The sequence below is a fragment of the Microcaecilia unicolor genome, chromosome 11 (assembly GCF_901765095.1).
Source record: "Microcaecilia unicolor chromosome 11, aMicUni1.1, whole genome shotgun sequence".
In the NCBI taxonomy this organism is placed as follows: domain Eukaryota; kingdom Metazoa; phylum Chordata; class Amphibia; order Gymnophiona; family Siphonopidae; genus Microcaecilia; species Microcaecilia unicolor.
Genome location: NC_044041.1, coordinates 172589427 through 172610963, shown reverse-complemented (window position 1 = coordinate 172610963; position 21537 = coordinate 172589427). Strand labels below are relative to the sequence as shown.

Sequence of the window (21537 nt, the reverse complement as noted above, 5' to 3'; positions counted from 1 at the left end):
AGTGGCGAACTGGCGGGTGGGGCGCCAGTAGTAAAAGCAGCAAGCAGGCAGGCTCGACTCCATTCTTCGCTTCCCTGCCCTCTCTGTGTCCCGCCTTCCTCTGATGTCATTTCCTTTTGGGCGGGCGGAACGCTGAGAAGGCAGGGAAGTGAAGGACGGAGTCGAGCCTGCCTGCTTGCTGCTTTTTACTACCGCCGCCCGCCAGTTCACCGCTGCAAGTTCGGTGAGAGTGGAGTGGAAGTGAGCCAGCCTAACTAGTCCACTGTAAGGAAGGAAGCCATTTGGTAAATCTCTGTTTCCACTCCCTCGCGCAGCCGTCGCCGTTCACTCAAAACATAGCAAGCAAACCTGTGAGCTGCTGCATCCACATTATTGTTCTTTATTGGAGAGAGAAAGAGAGAGAGAGATGGAAGATGCTGCGAAGGGGGAGGGGGAAGACGCTGGATAGAATGGGGAAGGGGATGGAAAGAAACAGGATGGGCAGGGGAGAGTGGAGAATTGCTGGACAACAGGGATTGATGGAGGGGACAGGGGAGAGAGGAAATTTGTTGGAGATGATGGAGGAGAAAGCAGGGAGAATGGACATGGATAGATGGAGATGAGGGCAGGGGAGAGAATAGAAATCACTGGACATGGAGCGGAGGGCAGGGGAAGGAGGAAAATTGCTGGACATGGATGTATGGAGGGGAAGGGGATAGAGGAAATTTGCTGGATATGGATGGATGGAGGAGAGGGCAGGGGAGAGAGGAGACTTGCTGAACATGGATGGATGAATGGAGGGGGCAGGGCACAGAGGACATTTGCTGGATATGGGTGGATGGAGGAGAGGGCAGGGGAGAATGGAGAGTTGCTGGACAGATGGATGGAGGGGAGAGAAGTCAGGAAGGAGATGCACATGGATGGAGGGGAGGGAAGAGAGAATAAATGCTGGACATGGATGGAGTGGAGGGCAGGGAAGAGAGGAGAAATGTTGGACAAGGTTGGCGGGAAGGAAAGACAAAGGAAGGAGATGCATATGGATGGAGGGGAAGGGAGATAGGAGAAATGCTGGACATAGATGGAGGGGAGGGAAGACAGGAAGTAGATGCACATGGATGGAGGAGAGTTAGGAGAAATGCTGGATATGGATGGAGGGAAAACTGCTGAGTTTAAGGGCTGGTTTGGAGCACGTTGAGGGCAGATACTGAAACTTGAGGAAGGATAGGGACAGGGCTACAGATGGTAGGACACATAAGGACACAGGAGGATGGTGGACATGGTGAGAGAAAAAATATCAAATGGAAAGAAGACACTGCATAATATAAAAGACACTGGGAGCAAAGCGAATAGAAAAACTAAATGATCAAACAACAAAGGTAGAAAAAAGTATTTTATTCAGAATTTATTAATTGGAATATGTCAGCTTTTTGAAATGTGCATCTGTGATATTTTGCATTATTTTTGCTTATCAATGGGCTGGAGCTAGGGTGGTGGCAGGGCTAGGGCGGGGGCTAGGGCAGGGCTAGGATGGGGCCCCACCAAATTGGTCTGCACAGGGCCCCACACTTGCTAAGACCGGCCCTGCTGAGAAATGACTGTTCAACCTGTGAGAGCTGAGTTTGGGACTAGCTACAGGGGCCCTGATTGATGAGGGGAAACAGAATATAGTGAAGTGTGGGACCTGTTGAGGACTGAGTACAAAGACTGTATTTGAGAGACTTCATTGAGGGTGCAGAATCTGTGAAGAAAGAAGCCTGTTTATTTTCCCTTGGTACAGAAATATAGTTTTCCTTTTTTACCTTTTCACTACCCACTTTCTATTCTATGAGGAGTCCAAGACTTCCAGTCACTCGCACAACCACAAGGACTCTGGGTTTTCTCATGCAGCTAACTGCAGGTTGAACAAACTCTACTGTTGAGCTGTATTTTTCGTGAGCTAACTGGCCATTAATTCCTTTCACTTGTATACATTGGGTTATTAGTTTTCTTTACCACATGCACAGCAATGCTTTGGCAAACAATGCACCATCAACAGTTAATTGGCAAGATTCTTGAATAAATAATATCCAAGACTCAGTTGAAAGTTAAGTTCAACAAAGTTTATGATAATCTGGTTAAAGGTAAGCTGAGTAATCAAGTTCCACCTGGGCTCATATTATATAAATCTGTGTGGCTGAAAAATACCTCTCAGTTTCTAAAGCTAGATCCTTGATAAACATTCAAAAATGGAGCTGGTGGGAGCTAGCATTTTCTTGCTGGTGGCATGTCTCACCTTATTAATGTTAGGCACAGTCCAGAAGAGAAGGAAGCAAGGTATCGGCAAGCTGCCCCCTGGACCCACTGGCCTCCCCATCCTGGGCAACATCCTTCAGCTGAACGGTAAAGATATCTACCGTTCACTCAGTAAGGTACGTCATCTACTTCTTTCTGCTCAGTTGGTGGTAGCTTAAGCCTAGCACGGAGTTGCTTTAATGTAAACAAACTGATCTTGAATCTTATTTTAGAAACAATCCTATTATCCTACCGCAAGCGAAGGGGGCATGGTGAGACAGAAGCAGATGTCATAGCCTAATACCAGGAGCAATATACAGACTATGTATTTTGTTACAAAGTGTGTGGTTACTTTTTACCTAGCATTTGTCCCTATTGTCAAAGCAAAAGTATGCACATATTTTCACTTTGATGGTTATATGAATACAAAGTACTAACAGACATTTTGCCAGCTTTTTTTTCTATTGTTGTTGCTGAGTAGCATTTTTCCCCAACAGAAAATAACAGAGCATTCATTTAAAAATGAAACTGCCCAGTTCCCCAAAGTCCACCCCCTCCTCCCCTGAGGCTATGCCATTGATTAAAGGACCAATATCTCCCATTCCCAGATCCAACTCTCCCTCTCTTTCTTCCTTCCCTCCTACCCATTGTCCAGCATCTCTTTCTATCCCTCACATCCACCCCCATTATCTCTCCCTCTTTCTTCCCTCCCTCCCTCTAACACCTTCCTCTCTCTCCTTCTACCTCTACTTCCCTCCCTCTACCATCCGTCCATCTATTTAGCATCTCTCCCTCTTTCCCTCTCTCCCTCAGTTTGTATTTATGGTCCGGCATCTATCACTTTCCTTTCCAGACCCACAATGCTCTCTCAAGTCCCTTACTCGCTCCCTCTCTCCCCCCAACCCCCATTGTACCTTAAAATCAAGTCTTTGCTTTTGCATCCCCAGTGGCAGTGGCAGCGATACTCATACTTTGCCTACAGCCTGCACCAGGGCTCCCCCTCTGATCCATCTTTCCCTTGATTAAACAGGAAGTTGCATCAGAAGAGGTGGGATGGGTCATTGGGAAAGCCCCGGTGTAGGCTGCAGGCAGGGTATGAATACATATTAATTATTTGGTTCCAGGGAGCATAGTTTGGGCAGAGCAGAGGAGGAGTGACAATATCGGTGTGTGTTTTGTAAAATAGAGTACACAAATGCAATTACTTCAGCTTTAAAGCAGATGTATATGTATGCTTCATAATTGTATGTTATGTAGGCAGTATCCGGGTGCCTATTTTATATGTTGGCTTTATAAAGTAGGCTTGAATTAGGTGTCTTGTGGGGAGTGGTTAAGATGGCGGCTAGATGAGGAGGAGCATTTCTGCTCGACTCCTGCTGGAAATACTTGTTTCCTTTTTCTGTGGTTCAACTATGCCCCATACTAAAAGAAAAGGGGATAGTGAAAGTAGCACCAATGCTGGCTGGAACATAGTCCCCAATCCAGCACTCCCTAATCCTCAAGTTTCAGAAGTACAAATTCAGCTTTCTTCCAGAATGGACCTATCAGCAATTCTGGAAAGTTCTTTCTCAGAAGGTTCTGAGCGTGGAACATTACTAGTTGCTTTTGAGTTTGAATAGGACTTGAACTCAGTGATAAGACTTTATTCTAAGAATTCTGGTCTTCTTTTTTATGGGCAAACGGAAGGAATTCTTAGTGAAGAGAGAAGAAACAAAAAAAAAATTGAGGTGCTACTTTCCTTTTGGCATAGCCATGTAAATGCGCGGTGAAATATTTAGGTATGAAATATGTGGGGTTTTTTGCTCCTGAACATAGTAACATATAACATAGTAACATAGTTAGAACAACTTAGATTTTTTCTTGATATGAAGAAGCTGACCAGATAGTGACCACTGAGGGAGTAACGGGAGGTCATCCCCGATTCTCTCCGGTGGTCATCTGGTCACTTCGGGCACCTTTTTGTGCCTTAGTCGTAATAAAAGCATGTCCAGGAGAAAACTTCCAAGTGTTCATCAGGGATGTCCTTGTTTTTTTCGATTCTGGGTCAAGGACGTCCAAGTGTTAGGCACACCCAAGTCCCGCCTTCGCTACGCCTGTCCCTATAATTTTTGCATTCAAGACCGCTTACTAATTTCGTAGCCGCCCTCTGGACCGACTCCATCCTGTTTATATCTTTCCATAGGTGCGGTCTCCAGAACTGCACGCAGCACTCCAAATGAGGCCTCACCAGAGACTTATACAATGGCACTATCACCTCCTTTTGCCTGTTGGTCATGCCTCTCTTTATGCACCCAAGCATCCTTCTGGCTTTGGCCGTCGCTTTTTCTACCTGCTTGAAAGCTTTAAGGTCATCAGACACAATCACCCCCAAGTGCCGCTCATGGACGTCTTTGGTTTCGAAAATCGCTGAAAGTCAGAAACGTCCATGTCTAGGGATGTCCATCTCTAAGGACGACCAAATTTTCAGGATTTGGACGTCCCTGATGGCATTTTCGAAACAAAAGATGGACGTCCATCTTGTTTCGAAAATACGGCTTTCCCCGCCCCTGGATTTCGCCATTTTGCAAGAACGTCCAAATCGCAACTTGGACGTCCCTTTTGAAAATGCCCCTCTAAATCTACTTTTCTTTTGGGCTACTCTCCCCCATAGGAGGGTCTAAGGATTGATGTTTCTTTGTTTTTCCTCTTATAACTGAGAATGTTTATAATAGTATTCTTTTTATTGGATAGAATAATCCCTGTTTTTCTTGTGCATATGTGTTTAACTTGTAAATTTGCTTGGAATTATAAATAAATAATTAAAATAAAATAAGTGTCTTGTTGGAAGTTCTCACATAGGTATCCTATTGTAAAATCAGCGTCTACATAAACTTAAGTAGAAAATTAAATTCCTTTTTAACAGCAAACCAGCTCAAGATGGATTACAAAACAATAGTAATACAAATCCATTATAAAATTAAAGAATACATTGACAGAAACCATCATAATAAAACATTTAAGATGAAATCTGTTATAAACATTTAAGGACAATCTCTCATAATTGGTCAATTAACCTATATCAAATACTTCATAAAAAGCCAAGAGTCCTTTTTACTAAAATATGCTAATATTTGCCATTAACACAATTTTATATGGAAATTTTCTGTGTTCTAATGGCAAAATTATCATATTTGATTTCTAGGGCTTTTTCTTCTTAGGTGTTTTCAGGTCTTGTGCCCACATAGCTGGTTTTGGCTTAAGAAACAACTCCCGGATTCTATATATCATACCTAACGTTCCACGCCAAAATCCAAGCAGGGTGACAAGCGGTGACCGAAGCTAGAAGGTTGCTAGGCTGTATAGAGAGAGGTGTGACCAGCAGAAGAAAAGAGGTTTTAATGCCCCTGTGTAAGTCGTTGGTGAGGCCCCACCTGGAGTATTGTGTTCAGTGTTGGAGGCTGTATCTCGCTAAGGATGTAAAAAGAATTGAAGTGGTGCAAAGAAAAGCTACAAGAATGGTATGGGATTTGCGTTACAAGACGTATGAGGAGAGACTTGCTGACCTGAACATGTATACCCTGGAGGAAAGGAGAAACAGGGGTGATCCAGCTCATTTTCGAAAGAGATCCCTGTCCATCTTCCGACTCAAATCAGGAGATGTACAGTGATCTCCTGAACCTGGCCAAATCGGTATAATCGAAAGCCGATTTTGGCTGGCGCCAACTGCTTTCCGTTGCGGAGCTGGCAAAACTTCAAGGGGGCATGTTGGTAGGGTAGTGAAGGCAGGATGGGGGTGGGATAGGGGCCTGCTCACGAGATGGCCGGTTTGCCCGATAATGTAAGAAAAAATGCCAGGCTTGACGAGCATTTCGCCGGCTTTACTTGGTCCCTTTTTTTTCACGACCAAGCTTCACAAAGGAGCCCCAACTGACCAAATGACCACCGAAGGGAATCAGGGATCACCTCTCCTTACTCCCCCAGTGGTCACCTACCCCCTCCCACCCAAAAAAAAAACTTTTTTGCCAGCCTCTATGCCAGCCTGAAATGTCATACCCAGCTCCCTGACAGCAGTATGCAAGTCCCTGGAGCAGTTTTTAGTGGGTGCTGTGCACTTCAGGCAGGTGGACCCAGGCCCAATCCCCCCCAACCTGTTACACTTGTGGTGGTAAATGGGAGCCCTCCAACCCCCCCCAAAACCCACTGTACCTACATGTAGGTGCCCCCCTTCACCCCTTAGGGCTATGGTAGTGTTGTAAAGTTGTGGGTAGTGGGTTTGGGGGGGGGATTTGGGGGGCTCAGCACACAAAGTAAGGGAGCTATGTACCTGGGAGATATTGTTATTTATTTTTTAATTTTTAGAAGTGCCCCCTAGGGTGCCCGGTTGGTATCCTGGCATGTGAGGTGGGGTCAGTGCACTACAAATGCTGGCTCCTCCCACGACCAAATACCTTGCATTTCGCTGGGTTTGAGATGGCCGGGCCCGGTTTCCATTATGGCTGAAAAGCAACGCCGGCCATCTGATCTACACCCGGCGATCGATTTAGCTGACCCCAACCATATTTCAAAAATACGGTTGGCTCCTCCCCTTCGTGGCGCCGTCCTTGAAGATGGCCGGCCATGGAGATGGCCGGCGCCGTTCGATTATGCCCCTCGATATGATACAGACGGTCAAATATTTGAAAGGTATTAATCCGCAAATGAACCTTTTCCGTAGATGGGAAGGCGGTAGAACTAGAGGACATGAAATGAGATTGAAGGGGGCAGACTCAAGAAAAATGTCAGGAAGTATTTTTTCACGGAGAGAGTGGTGGATACTTGGAATGCCCTACTGCGGGAGGTGGTGGAGATGAAAATGGTAATGGAATTCAAACATGCGTGGGATAAACATAAAGAAATCCTGTTCAGAAGGAATGGCTCCTCAGAAGCTTAGCCGAGATTGGGTGGCAGAGCCGGTGGTGGGAGGCGGGGCTGGTGGTTGGGAGGCAGGGCTAGTGCTGGGCAGACTTCTATGGTCTGTGCCCTGAAAATGGCAGATACAAATCAAGGTAAGGTATACACAAAAAGTAGCACATATGAGTTTATCGTGTTGGGCAGAGTGGATGAACCATGCAGGTCTTTTTCTGCCATCATCTGCTATGTTAAGTTATTCCCCAGCCAGTCTCCTCCTTTCACTTAACAACCATCGGTTTGTACTTCCTGGTTCAAAATCTGACCGGTTAGAGTCCACTAGCCATCATGCTTTCCTTTTTGCAGCCCCCTATCATTGGAATTCCCTTCCACCTGACATCCGTGCTAAGACTTCTTTTAAAACTCTCAAAGCAAAACTTAGTTAAAGTTTTTGACATAGTATGATGTTTTGGCAATCATTCTTTATTTCTGTTGTTTTCTTGTTGATAGGTTTCCTTTCTTTCTATGATCTCTGTTCTATCTGCTGTCCTATATAAATTTATAGTTCCTTTCAGTTTTCTTGAACTTTTATTGTGTTGCAATGCACCGAGTACTGACAGTCGGTAATGGCAGGATAGCAAATCTTAATAAACTATAAACCATGAGTTGTGCACCAACATTTACACCAGGTTTTCAGCAGACGTAAGTCCTCCATGCTAAGCGTTATTCCATAAAGGCCTCATAGCACCAAGTGACCTTTATAGAACTGGACTTATCATCGGGTCTTTATGTAGCACTATAATTATTGGGAACTAAGCGAAATGGGCAGGTCCATTGAACCTGTATCAAGATAAGTTCCCTTCTTATATTAACAAATAAATTAAGGGGCCCTTTTACAAAGCTGCAGTAGGACCACCATGTGGGTAGTGTGCAGCAAAATAACACTACCGCGGGCACCCAAGCACCCTGCAGTAGTTCTGCTTTTGGCGCGCGTCATTTCTCACGCTAGAAAATAACAATTATTTTCTAGCTCAAGTGGTGGGGAGTAGGCGTGTTCGGTGGTAATTGGGCAGTGCACGACCATTGACCTGTGCTGCCTGATTACCATGTGAGCAGCACGTGAGCCCTTAAAGCCTACTAAATAGGTGGTGGTAAGGGCTCACACGGTAATGGCCATGCGCTAATTTTGGAATGAGCACACAGCCATTAATGACATCAATGAAAAGTACCCTTTCTCCTGCTGCGGTAAAGACTGACCTCAGCGCATGATAATCCCACATGCCCACACCACCACAGGGCACTTTTTACCACAGCTTGGTAAAAGGGCCCCTTAGAGTATACAATACTATAGAAAATAAGCTCTGGCAATATTTGGTATACTGATATGGAGGATTTTAGACTGATGATTGATCCATGTGAAGTATATTCTATCTCAGTAACAGAGTGATGAACTACCACTGAGGTCTTTCCCCTCCTTTTGTTATAGAAATTTGTAGACTATTATTTATGTAATGCTCATTTTAGTTGTTTGTTTGGTAACAGTTTTTCATGAGCAGTTTTCTTCATCTTGTATGTGGTGGCCTAACTTACCATATGTAATGAGTTTATCTTGTTGGGCAGACTGGATGGACCATTCTGGTTTTATGCTGTGTGTCTTTAAGCATATTTTAGAAATTCTATCTACTCAAATATATTTAGTCTCTACTGATCACAGAACTCTCGGTGAAAGCTCGAACAGTTCAAAGTGCAACTAAGTAGGGCCATTGTAATAAGATGGTTGATATCAGTTATTTCCAAAATCTATTTTTCTTCTCTATCTCTTCTTCCCTTTTAGTTCTCTCCTAGGAGTTGTAAAAATCACTGGGATATCTTTGTGATGTAAAATAAACTCCAAATACCAGCTATAGACAGCATAGGAGCCAGCTGTGTGCTTGAGTACCCCCAACGTTGAGTCAACTCCTTGACTAGCAGGCTCATTTTTGAAAGAGATGGACGTCCATCTTTTGACATAAATTGGAACATGGACATCCATCCACCAGTGACATCCAAATCGGTATAATCGAAACCCGATTTTGGACGTCTCCAACTGCAGTCCGTCGCAAGGACGTCCAAATTTCAAGGGGGCATGTTGGAGGCATGGTGAAGGCGGGACCTGGCCATGCCTAAGACTTGGACATCTTTGAGCCATAATCGAAAAAAGCAAGGATGTCCTAAAGTAAAACTTGGACGTTTTCACCCGGACGTGTTTTTTTTACGAATAAGGCACAAAAAGGTGCCCAAAATGACCATATGACCACCAGAGGGAATAGAAGATAACCTCCCGTTACTCCCCCAGTAGTTACTAACCCCCTCCCATCCTCAAAAAACATCTTTAAAAATATGTCGTGCCACCTTCTATGCCAGCCTCAGATGTCATACTCAGGTCCATAACAGCACATGCAGGTCTCTGGAGCAATTTTAGTGGGTACTGCAGTGCACTTTAGACAGGCGGACCCAGGCCCAACCCCCCCCCCCCCCCCCACACACACACACCTGTTACATTTGTGGAGAAAACAGCGAGCCCTCCAAAACCTACCGGAAACCTACTGCACCCACATCTAGGTTCCCCCTTCACCCGTAAGGGCTATGGTAGTGGTTTTTTGGGGGGGTTTGGGGGCTCAGCACACAAGGTAAGGGAGCTATGTACCTGGAAGCATTTTATGAAGTCTACTGCAGTGCCCCCTAGGGTGCCTGGTTGGTGTCCTGGCATGTCAGGGGGACCAGTGCACTAGAAATGCTGGCTCCTCCCACGTCCAAATGGCTTGCATTTGGACGTTTTTGACATGGACGACTTTGGTTTCAAAAATCGCTGAAAGTCAAAGACATTGATGTCTAACGACATCCAAATTCAAGGACATCCTTGGTATTTTCGAAACGAAAGATGGACGTCCATCTTTTTTCAGAAATACAGTTTTCTCCGCCCCCCCAGATTTGGACGTTTTACAAAGACGTCCAAATCCAAACATAGACGTTTCTTTCAAAAATGCCCCTCCACATCTAGGAAGGGATAATTTCTACTGGGTTTAGCATCCCCCAGTAATTGTGAAATGTTGGCTCCTAAGATAGACAGTCTGTATTTCCACAGCTTTGACATATGAAAATTTATGTGATCATAGTGTGATGCTGTAGTGGACTCATCCTTGAAAGTTCATACCTTAATAAATAATTTTTATCAATTGGATCTGGAAGGGGGCACGGGGAGGGGGGGCAATATATAATGTTGGATGATTGCTAGCAATAGATTTTACTAGTAGTTAGATTCTTAGATAATGATCTGTCCATGATTTCTTTTCTTAGCTAAGTGATAAATATGGATCACTCTTCACCATCCACATGGGCTCAGAACCGGTGGTGGTGCTATGTGGTTATGAAGTTGTGAAGAAGGCACTGAACGAACAGAGTGAGGATTTTGCCGCTAGGGGAAGTCTACCTATGTTGGACAGAGTCATCCAAGGTCACGGTAAGGACATTTGAAAACATAAGAGAGATAAGAGGAAAACACAGAAGCAGCAGACATGTGGCTGGGTAACCAGTATTATATATATAAGTACATAAGTACATAAGTAATGATGAGATAATTACCTTCTGGTGCTAGTTCCTCCCATCCGCTCTCCAATTTGGTTATCCGATCTTAGAGATTTTCTACCCTTTATTGAGAGGTATTATAAAATGACATTATTATCAATAATACATTTTTTGTTCCATATAGCACCCAAAGCATGTTACAATAAACATATTATATATATATATATATATATATATATATATATATATATATATATATATATATATATATATATATATATATACAGTATACTGAGGGCTAAACATCAGAAGGATTATTCCTATTAAGATTTGTCTTAATTTGCTGTATAGGAAAACTTGCAGTTATTATGCAATTGAAGTGGAGTGAACTAAGCATAATGTGAGGGAATTTTCTGGTAATGGCTTATCCATGCTTTTACATAAGTACATAAGTAGTGCCATACTGGGAAAGACCAAAGGTCCATCTAGCCCAGCATCCTGTCACCGACAGTGGCCAATCCAGGTCAAGGGCACCTGGCACGCTCCCCAAACGTAAAAACATTCCAGACAAGTTATACCTAAAAATGCGGAATTTTTCCAAGTCCATTTAATAGCGGTCTATGGACTTGTCCTTTAGGAATCTATCTAACCCCTTTTTAAACTCCGTCAAGCTAACCGCCCGTACCACGTTCTCCGGCAACGAATTCCAGAGTCTAATTACACGTTGGGTGAAGAAAAATTTTCTCCGATTCGTTTTAAATTTACCACACTGTAGCTTCAACTCATGCCCTCTAGTCCTAGTATTTTTGGATAGCGTGAACAGTCGCTTCACATCCACCCGATCCATTCCGCTCATTATTTTATACACTTCTATCATATCTCCCCTCAGCCGTCTCTTCTCCAAGCTGAAAAGCCCTAGCCTTCTCAGCCTCTCTTCATAGGAAAGTCGTCCCATCCCCACTATCATTTTCGTCGCCCTTCGCTGTACCTTTTCCAATTCTACTATATCTTTTTTGAGATACGGAGACCAGTACTGAACACAATACTCCAGGTGCGGTCGCACCATGGAGCGATACAACGGCATTATAACATCCGCACACCTGGACTCCATACCCTTCCTAATAACACCCAACATTCTATTCGCTTTCCTAGCCACAGCAGCACACTGAGCAGAAGGTTTCAGCGTATCATCGACGACGACACCCAGATCCCTTTCTTGATCCATAACTCCTAACGCGGAACCTTGCAAGACGTAGCTATAATTCGGGTTCCTCTTACCCACATGCATCACTTTGCACTTGTCAACATTGAACTTCATCTGCCACTTGCACGCCCATTATTATCAGTATTATCAGTGCTACATGGAACAAAAATGTATTACTGATAATGTCATATATAATCAACAGCTTAAGAACATAAGAGTAGCCATACTGGGTCAGACTAATGGTCCATCTAGCCCAGTATCCTGTTTTCTAAACAGTGGCCAAGCCAAGTCACAAGTACCTGGCAGAAACCCAAATCGTGGCAACACTCCATACTACAAATCCCACGCAAGCAGTTGCTTCCCATGTCTGCCTCAATAGCAGACTATGGACCTTTCCTCCAGGAATTTGTTCAAACCTTTTTTTAAACCCAGATATACTAACCGCTGTTACCACATCCTCTGGCAAAGAGTTCCAGAGCTTAACTATTCGTTGAGTGAAAAATTATTTCCTCCTATTTGTTTTAAAAGTATTTCCATGTAATTTCCTAAATTGTCCCCTAGTCTTTGTACTTTTGGAACAAGTAAAAAAAATCGATTTACTTCTACTGACTATGTATGATTTGAGGTTCATTATCTTTTATTTGACTGATTTGTTGTATTTATGGTGGTTTCTCAATACAAATGAATATACAAGAAAAACAGGGGACATGAACTGAGATGTCGGAAAGTATTTTTTCACTGAGAGAGTGGTGAATGCCAGATAAGCCATTATCATGAAATTGCCTCACATTAGCTTAGTTCACTCCACTTCAATTGTAGAATATTGCAGTAAAATGGAAGTTGTAGGATTTCTTGTGTAATTCCCTTGTCTGCACACCCAGGCAGCAGTCTAGTGTAAGCCCAAGAAGCTAGGTGGAAGGGAAACACATCAAATTTGTTGCTTTGGAACCAGGGGCAGGACCCGGGTTTATCTGGGGAGGCCACAGCAAGCTGCACCAGGCTTTGAGTCAGTAATCCTTCGCCACACACAGGCGCCCTTTTACTATACTGCGGCAAAAAGTGACCTGCGGTAATGTGGGCGCGTGTTTTGGGCACCTGCTGGGCCAGTTTTTACCACATCTGGGAAGAAGGACCTGTGGAAAATTGAAACCAGCGCATGCCTATTTACGTTTTGGCATGCACTGCACATGCGTACAGCCTACCACGGCTTTGTAAAGGGCCCCACAGTCTTTTTATCTAAACCAAATTTTACTGTCCTTTAAATGATTTAGGCACAGTACACTTTATCTTCACTGATCAAGTAGTAACTATTTACAATTCTTTCCTCCTGTCTCCAGACATAAATGAAAATACAATTAAGTACATAAGTAATTCCATACTGGGAAAAGACCAAGGGTCCATCGAGCCCAGCATCCTGTCCACAACAGCGGCCAATCCAGGCCAAGGGCACCTGGCGAGCTTCCCAAACGTACAAACATTCTATACATGTTATTCCTGGAATTGTGGATTTTTCCCAAGTCCATTTAGTAGTGGTTTATGGACTTGTCCTTTAGGAAACCGTCTAACCCCTTTTTAAACTCTGTTAAGCTAACCACCTTCACCACGTTCTCCGGCAACGAATTCCAGAGTTTAATTATGCGTTGGGTGAAGAAACTTTTTCTCCGATTTGTTTTAAATTTACTACACTGTAGTTTCATTGCATGCCCCCTAGTCCTAATATTTTTGGAAAGCGTGAACAGACGCTTCACATTCAGCTGTTGCATTGCACTCATTATTTTATATACCTCTATCATGTCTCCCCTCAGCCGTCTCTTATCCAAGCTGTATAGCCCTAGCCTCCTTAGTCTTTCTTCATAGGGAAGTCATCCAATCCCCGCTATCATTTTAGTCGCCCTTCGCTGCACCTTTTCCAATTCTACTAAATCTTTCTTGAGATGCGGCGACCAGAATTGAACACAATACTCAAGGTGCGGTCGCACCATGGAGCGATACAACGGCATCATAACATCCTCACACCTGTTTTCCATACCTTTCCTAATAATACTTTAATTCCCCTAGATGTTTAAATTTACCAAGTTGGTGAGGATCTTTCAAGCACACAGTTTAGGATATCTGCTGTTCTTATTGACAGATGTTAAAAATATATCAGTGTTCAGATATTATTATTCACTTATAGTTTTCCTAACCTAGTTATTGGCAGGTGGCTGCAGTAGACAAGATGGTAATAAATGGCAGATTTTGATACCCTTTGGCCCTGTATAGATGGAAAAGGGCATCCTGGTTGTGGTAACAGAAACACAAATTGGCCTCCTGCTCCTTTCTTTTGGGATTTAGTAGGAGCGGACGGGTTCCCCCAGTGTTTTTTTTTTTTTTGCAGGAAAAAAGGTTCCAGTACTCATTATGGGCAGGATCACCATCTATGACTCCGCCCCCATGGTAGCCACACCCACCATAGCCACACCCCTTATACCAGCCGTGGTGCATATAAGCATTATCATTGAAAATACTATACCAGTATAGGAGAAAAAAATAACGTGATTTTTTTTTCATTATAAATAATTTCTGTAAGCTGTTACAGCTCCAGTATACCCAGTGCAAAATAAGACAGCAGATGTAAATTCTCAAATTGGACATCTTCCAAGCATTAAAATGAAAATAAAATGATTTTTTTCTACCGTTGCTGTATGGTGACTTTGTTTTTCTGATCTTGTTGGTCCCAGTCTCTGATTCTGCTGCATTCTTATCTGTTCCCTTAACTCCATTTCCAGGGCTTCCTTTCCATTTATTTCTTTACTTTCCTCCTTTCTTCTTCATTTCTTGCCCTACATCCATAGGTAAAAGCTGGGTCCTCCGCGGATTTGAGTGGAGGAGGTATAGAGTGGATCCAGCTTTTGCCTATTTTACCCATCCATGTGCATCTCCTTCCTGTCTTCCTTCTCCTCCATGTCCAGCATTTCTCCTGCCATCCCCTCCATCCATGCCCAACAACTCTGCTCTCTCCCCCAGGGGCGTAGCCAGACACCCAAATTTGGGTGGGCCTGAGCCCAAGATGGGTGGGCAGAAGAACTCTGCCTTGTCCCACAAGTGATTTCTTGCCTGCATCCATATGGTCTCTCAAACATCCACCCTTCCCTGAATACCTTTTAAATAGCAGATTTTCACCAACAGCCTTTCCTCTGATGCAACCTCCTGTTTCCGCATAGGTGGGAATACATAAGAGGGAAGGATGCAGGGCCTGTGCGAACAGTATGTATCAGTCGCTGCTTGCTGCAGGCAAAGATCTGCTATTTAAAAGGTATGCAGGAGGGACAGTTGGGAGTTTTCGGCTGGTGGGGCTTGGGAATCCCTGCCAGCCACATTATAGATGTGTTGCTACTGGGTGGGCCTGAACCCAAAGTGGATGGGCTTGGGCCCACCCGAGCCCACCCTCGGCTATGCCACTGCTCTCCCCTGCCCTCCCCTCCATGTCCAGTGGTTCTCCTTTGCCCCTATCCTTCCCTCCCAACCATGTCTAGTGATTCTCGGGAGACTAAGAGGAGAATCACTGACCTCCATGTCCAGTGATTCTCCTCTGCCCTCCCCTAACCATCCATGTCCAGCGATTCTCCTTTGCCCCTTATCCTCCCTTCCCATCCATGTCCAGTGACTTGCCCCAGCGTCCAACTCTCCCACTTTTCAGCCCCCGTCGAGTTCAAGTTCCATCCTCAGCCCCACCTGCCCACCCTTAGCTCCCCGACAGCCCTGCTTTCTGTTCCTGCCACCCCGTGTTTAAATCTTGTATTTTTTTTACCTGAAGTTATAGCGGCAGCAGCGGCAGTGGCGGCGTTAGTGACAGCAGCAGGCTCACCTCCTCCAGCCTTCCCTTCCCTCTCAGTTTCCCGTCCTCGTGGAAACAGGAAACTACGTCAGAGGAAGGCGAGACACTGAGAGGGAAGGGAAGGCTGGAGGACGTGAGCCTGCCTGCTACTGTCACTAGTGCCACCACCACCGCTAGCGCTGCAACCTTAGGTAAAAAAAAATGAAATATTTAAATTTGGGGTGGCAGAAACAGAAAGCAGGGCTGTCGGAAAGATGAGGGCGGGCAAGTGAGCTGGCTCTGGGAAAAAAGGTGCCGGTACGCTGTACCGGCGCGTACCAGCGCAAAAAAAAGCACTGGGTTCCCCATTCCTGTCCACTAAAACAAGGCAGCAACTGATTTCAGTTAGGCTACTGCTTCAGGCATATGTGAAGGGGCCACCCTGTAGTTGCAGGGCCAGAAGCAGAAGATGGACCTAAGACAAAGTTGGATATCAGGGAGTGGGCTTAGAGGGAGTGCTCTACTAAATTTGGCAAGGCCCTCTCAAGCTTCTACCAACTTCCAATATCTGTCAGTTTCCAGAGATTTCCTATATTGAAACCTTCCTTAGATTAGCTGGAGCCATTTCTAGCAGGTGCAGAGTGTACAGCGTCCAGCAAAGGACCAGGGTTAGTATGAGCCTCAGGAACAGCACTGGAATCACTTGCAGGCACCTCTGTCCTATTGGCTGGCTGATCTCTCCTTGCTACCACAGCCAGCAGTGAGAACACTGACACCAAATGGATGTTTAGGGAACAGCAGCGAGAATTTGGGCAGATTTATCTGGCTGAATATCTCTTAATGCTACACTGGGCTCTGAGTGCATAAACTAACTGTGGCACTCCAAAAATGAAGGTCTGATAGGGTAGTATGCAGCAGTAGTACCCACTGGTTGTTAGTATGTTACAGAGTGGAATGTAGCTGTGTGTCCTCCAAATTCATATATACAGTTTGGGCCCAGACTGGTGCACAGTACTCGCCACAGAGTAACAGACTGCCAGAGTGTTCATTCTCAGATTCTTCATGGATGTACCCCAGTTTTTTTGCTGCCAACTCTGAGGTCAGGTTGTTATGTGACTTTAGTTAACTGCCAAATTTGATAAGTGTTTTTAAAAAGTGACTGTATGGTCTACATTGAGCCCGAGGTTTATTGGATTTGATTCATGGTGCAGTCTTTGAGCAAGAAGAAAAACGTTTGTTTGCTTCATTTGCATGATATAGATGGAAGTGAACACTGAAGAAACTGTTTTGCTACAACTTGCAAAAAGTGATAAAGTTTGGCAGTACTGTTGAACTGCGGCCATATCGTCATTTAGACCATCCTCCATATCCAGGAAGCTGAATGCTTACATACCAATGTATATGTCATCTGCGTAAATGAATTTTCGGGACTGGGTAACGGGGTGAAAACACCTATCCTTGAGGCAATCCATTCATCTTTAGCTTCCAGGTCCTCACATCATTATCATAATTCCCCCTTAATCAATGGTTGCTATTTAGAAGTTCCACTGCTTTGATAAACTAAACAGGGAGATTTTCAGCCAGCTTCACAAGTAAATTGGTGTACCAGTAAAAGACTAAGAAACACTGTGACACTTTTGAGATTTTTTTCTGGAATTTCTTTTTTGCTAAATGTTGTTAAGGGCAACACATAATCACCAGCCGCTGTTAGGAATGCCAGCTTGGTCTACTAATAAACTTGATTTTATCATTGGTGAGACTCTTTGTAGGATGGGTCTTTTTAGCAGCTTGAGAGACACATTGAGAAAGGATATCAGCCTATCGCTGGATGCTACAGCAGCATCTTTTTTCCAGTTTCAGCAGTGCCACAAGTTTTGTCTGCAAATGGATCAGACTGATTGCCACAAGTCCTTCTTTCCTACCAGACACGATTTTTAAGCAAACTCTCCACTTATGGATTTTTATCGCTCTCTCTCACCCTGCCCCCCGACCTCAGACATTATTTCGGAAGAAAACATTCTTGCTCTGAAGTTCTTTCTCAGCTTCACCAGCATCATCCGGCTTTTCACCAGCTGCCAAACTCCCTTCGTCCCTGGGTTTGAATTCCTCTGTCCTTCCCCTTCCCCTGTCCTTTTCTAATGCCCTTTTACAGATTTCCTCCAAAGGATGTAATTATTTACCCATTTTCCTGATGTATTTATGTGAATTTATCTCTTCTTCCTGATCCCTATGAGTGTTTTATTGTTGTTGATGTTGTTCTTCTTCTTGTTATTATTGTTGTTTTGGTTGCCTATTGCTCTTGGGTCCCTGAGTCTACTTCTGTAGATGACTGCATGCCCTCGGTCATAGTGTTATTCAACAAATAGATGTGATAATATATTTTTTTAATCACCCCAATCCTTTTCAAAAAATTCAGTAGCACTTATTCACTCTCTACAGGGGTCATAAGCAGCAATGGAGAACGCTGGAAGCAACTCCGACGGTTTTCCCTCATGACTCTGAGGAATTTTGGGATGGGGAAGAGAAGCATTGAGGAACGTATCCAGGAAGAGGCCCAGTTCTTGGTGGAGGAGCTCAGGAAAACTGAAGGTTTGTGTTATAAGGTTTACTATAGAATGCTCTTTAGTCCTTTCCTTTTTGGGTATCACCGGTACCAGAAGATAAAGTAAGGTTGTAGTGTAGGTCCACTTAAAAAGATTTATTCACCTTTCTATCTATAGTATAACCTGACGGATAGATGAAGAGCCTTTAGCTTGAATCTTCCCATGATTACATGATATCTTTTGTTAAAGAGGTGACATTAAGAACTATCAAATATGTTTCACATGAACTTTCCATATGACATTCTTTAAGGAAACTTGTTAGGTGAGACCAGAACTGGATACTTGTTGATCTAGATGCAGAAGCTCTACCTCTCTTTCAATAGGAGGGGGTTTCTGTTGGTTTAACTGTAGAAGCAGTTCTATAATGGTAGATACCTTCCACCACTAGAGGAGATTCATTATGAGGCCATTTTCCAGATGTGAACAAATTGACCATTTATTTATTTAAAAGCTTTATTCACTCTCAGTAGGTCCCAGTCAAGACAGTTTAGAAATTAATATGTCAAAAAGTATAGAGATTGAGATATCAGTTGACATGAATGTATAATGTAAGTTTATAGAGTCTTAGACAGAGGTGTAATATATGTATATCAGACAGATGGTAGCAAAAAACAATTTAAGTGGGCAGAAGCCTCTCCTCATTGCTTAAATCACTTCCCAGTGCCTAAGGGGGGATATTCAGTGGCAGTTGATTAGAGAGTGATGCTGAATATCCCCACAGACCGCACAACCAATATGCGGGCAGATCAGGGGAAGCACTGGGGATGGCACTGGGGGGAGGGGGGGAGTCCGTGGTTATATGAATGCTAACCATATTCGGTGCCGGCACCCACATAACTCTCTTATGCATGGATGGACTGAAACTGGCCAAGCCCTCATAAGCTCTGGCACCCAACTCGCCTAAAATTAATCCACAATATTCAGTGCCCGGACATAGCCCGGAACTGATTACTGGGGGCTAATTTAGCTGGCGACAGTAAGTGTTTTTAAGAAATGCTGACTATTGTCAACTGAACATCGGGGGGGGGGGGGGGGAGACAGTGTTTTTTTAACAGACAGCTAGTGTAAGGAAGGCAAAAAGGAGGAAGCTTTATCAGTTCTTTCATGACTTGTTAGGTATCTAGCTAACATAATTTGTATTATCTGCAGTTTCTTTAATGGCTTGACTGATAAACCCAGATATGGATTGTTGCAGTAGTCTAGGCAACTCACAATTAAGGCTTCTACAATTGATATGAACAGGTTAGGGTCCAAATATAGTCAATGCTTCTTTACCATGCTCATGTTGCAGCAAATTTGACATACTTCATTTTCTCTCCATTATACTAGAGCTGCCCTTTGACCCCACGTTCTTCTTGAGTCGCTCTGTCTCCAATGTCATCTGCTCTGTGGTCTTTGGAAACCGATTTGACTATGAAGATAAGAACTTCCTTATCTTACTCAGTTTGCTGAATGATATGTTTCGGCTTTTTAGCTCAGTCTGGGTGCAGGTAAAATGCTAAGTTTTAATCTGCTTTTCTGTAATGGTGTGCTTTGGAGTCACTTTTAAGCAAGAATGACTGGGAAAGGAAAGCTCTTCAATTGGTCAGAGGCTGTGGGAGGGATCACAGGCAACCAGAAGAGTTTGGTCCTATTTTATCTAGCATCAGCTACAGATATATGGAACCAAATGCAAAGCTGTCATTTTTAGTGTCCTTGAGATCGTGCAAAATACTTGTGTGCCTATAAGTTGATTTTTAAAGTGAAAAGTCGCCACAGGTACAGTTTCTTTATATAAATCAGCTGTCTGGCCATCGCTGTGTGAATATCTTACTCTGCATACTTTTCAGGTGCAAAATTAAATCCTGGTGTGAATGATAATACTGCAAGGAATTAAGTTTGCAAACACTGCTCGACCATTTGTAATTGTTGAGTCTTGTTTTGTTTTTCCTGTTTTGAGTCCCTTGGAATAACATTGTCTTGAACTTGCTCCTGCAGCCCCAGTCAAATAATGGTTTCCTTGCCTTCTAGTTCTATAATTTCTTCCCTAATGTGATGGAGTACCTGCCTGGTCCTCACAAGAGGGTGATTACAAATATGGATCAGCTGTTAGCGTTTGTGTCAAAGAGAGTGAAAATGCACCAGGAAACCTTGGATCCCAACTTTCCTCGTGACTTCATTGACTGCTTCCTCATGAAAATGGAGCAGGTACTGTGAAACTGGGTAGGGGATGGGGTGTATATGAGGAAACTGAAATAGCATGTTCTCCTATGTGCCTTTCCATAGTGTATAATTAATGAAACTACTGTTTAAGAATAGATGTGGATCAAAGGAACTTACATGTTTACAGGCCACAACTATGGGAGCAATTCTACAACAGGGTAGCTCCATAGATCCGCCCTGGTAATGGGAGTTGAGAGCCCATTCTTTATGGTCACTGGGCACCAGATTCTATTTTAGAAGAGGCTTCTACCACACAGCCTTGAGGCATCTATATAGAGGTAGCCATTTATTGAATTCCTCCTAAGTGTCAGCTTGGAAAAGAGCCAGCTGAGGAAGGATATGATAGAGGTCAACAAATTCCTGAGTGGAGTAGAATGAGCAAACATGAATAAGTACATAAGTATTGCCACACTGGGACAGACCAAGGGTCCATCAAGCCCAGCATCCTGTTTCCAACAGTGGCCAATCCAGGTCACAAATACCTGGCAAAATCCCCCAAAAGTTCAATACATTTTATGCTACTTATCCCAGAAATAACCAGTGGATTTTCCCCAAGTTAATTTAATGGTCTATGGACTTTTCCTTTAGGAAGCCGTCCAGATCTCTTTTAAACCCTGCTAAGCCTTTACCACATTCTCTGGCAACAAATTCTTGAGTTTAATTACATGTTGAGTGAAGAAGAATTTTCTCCGATTCGTATTAAATTTACTACTTTGTAGCTTCATTGCATGCCCCTTAGTCCTAGTATTTTTGGAACGAGTAAACAAACAATTCACGTCTACCCATTTCATTCCACTCATTATTTTATAGACCTCTATCATATCTCCCCTCAGCTGTCTTTTCTCCAAGCTGAAGAGCCCTAGATGCTCCAGCCTTTCCTCATAGGGAAGTTGTCCCATCCCCTTTATCATTTTTGTTGACCTTCTCTGTACCTTTTCTAATTCCACTATATCTTTCTTGAGATGCGGTGACCTGAATTGAACACAATATTCGAGGTGTTTACTGTTTCAAAAAGTACAAAGACTAGGGGAAACTCCATGAAGTTACATGTT

At 43.7% G+C, this 21537-nt stretch overlaps 1 protein-coding gene across 1 annotated transcript in view; it reads left to right on the top strand.

Moving 5' to 3' along the window:
* Positions 1-2191: 2191 nt before the first annotated feature.
* LOC115480796 (cytochrome P450 2C15-like) overlaps positions 2192-21537 on the top strand; it is a 36000-nt gene continuing 16654 nt past the window's right edge. Inside the window, exons 1-5 of the mRNA XM_030219703.1 lie at positions 2192-2387; positions 10453-10615; positions 18120-18269; positions 19613-19773; positions 20294-20470. Of these exons, the coding sequence (XP_030075563.1) occupies positions 2205-2387; positions 10453-10615; positions 18120-18269; positions 19613-19773; positions 20294-20470 (834 nt within the window). The 5' untranslated portion in view covers positions 2192-2204. The remainder of the gene's footprint in view (positions 2388-10452; positions 10616-18119; positions 18270-19612; positions 19774-20293; positions 20471-21537) is intronic.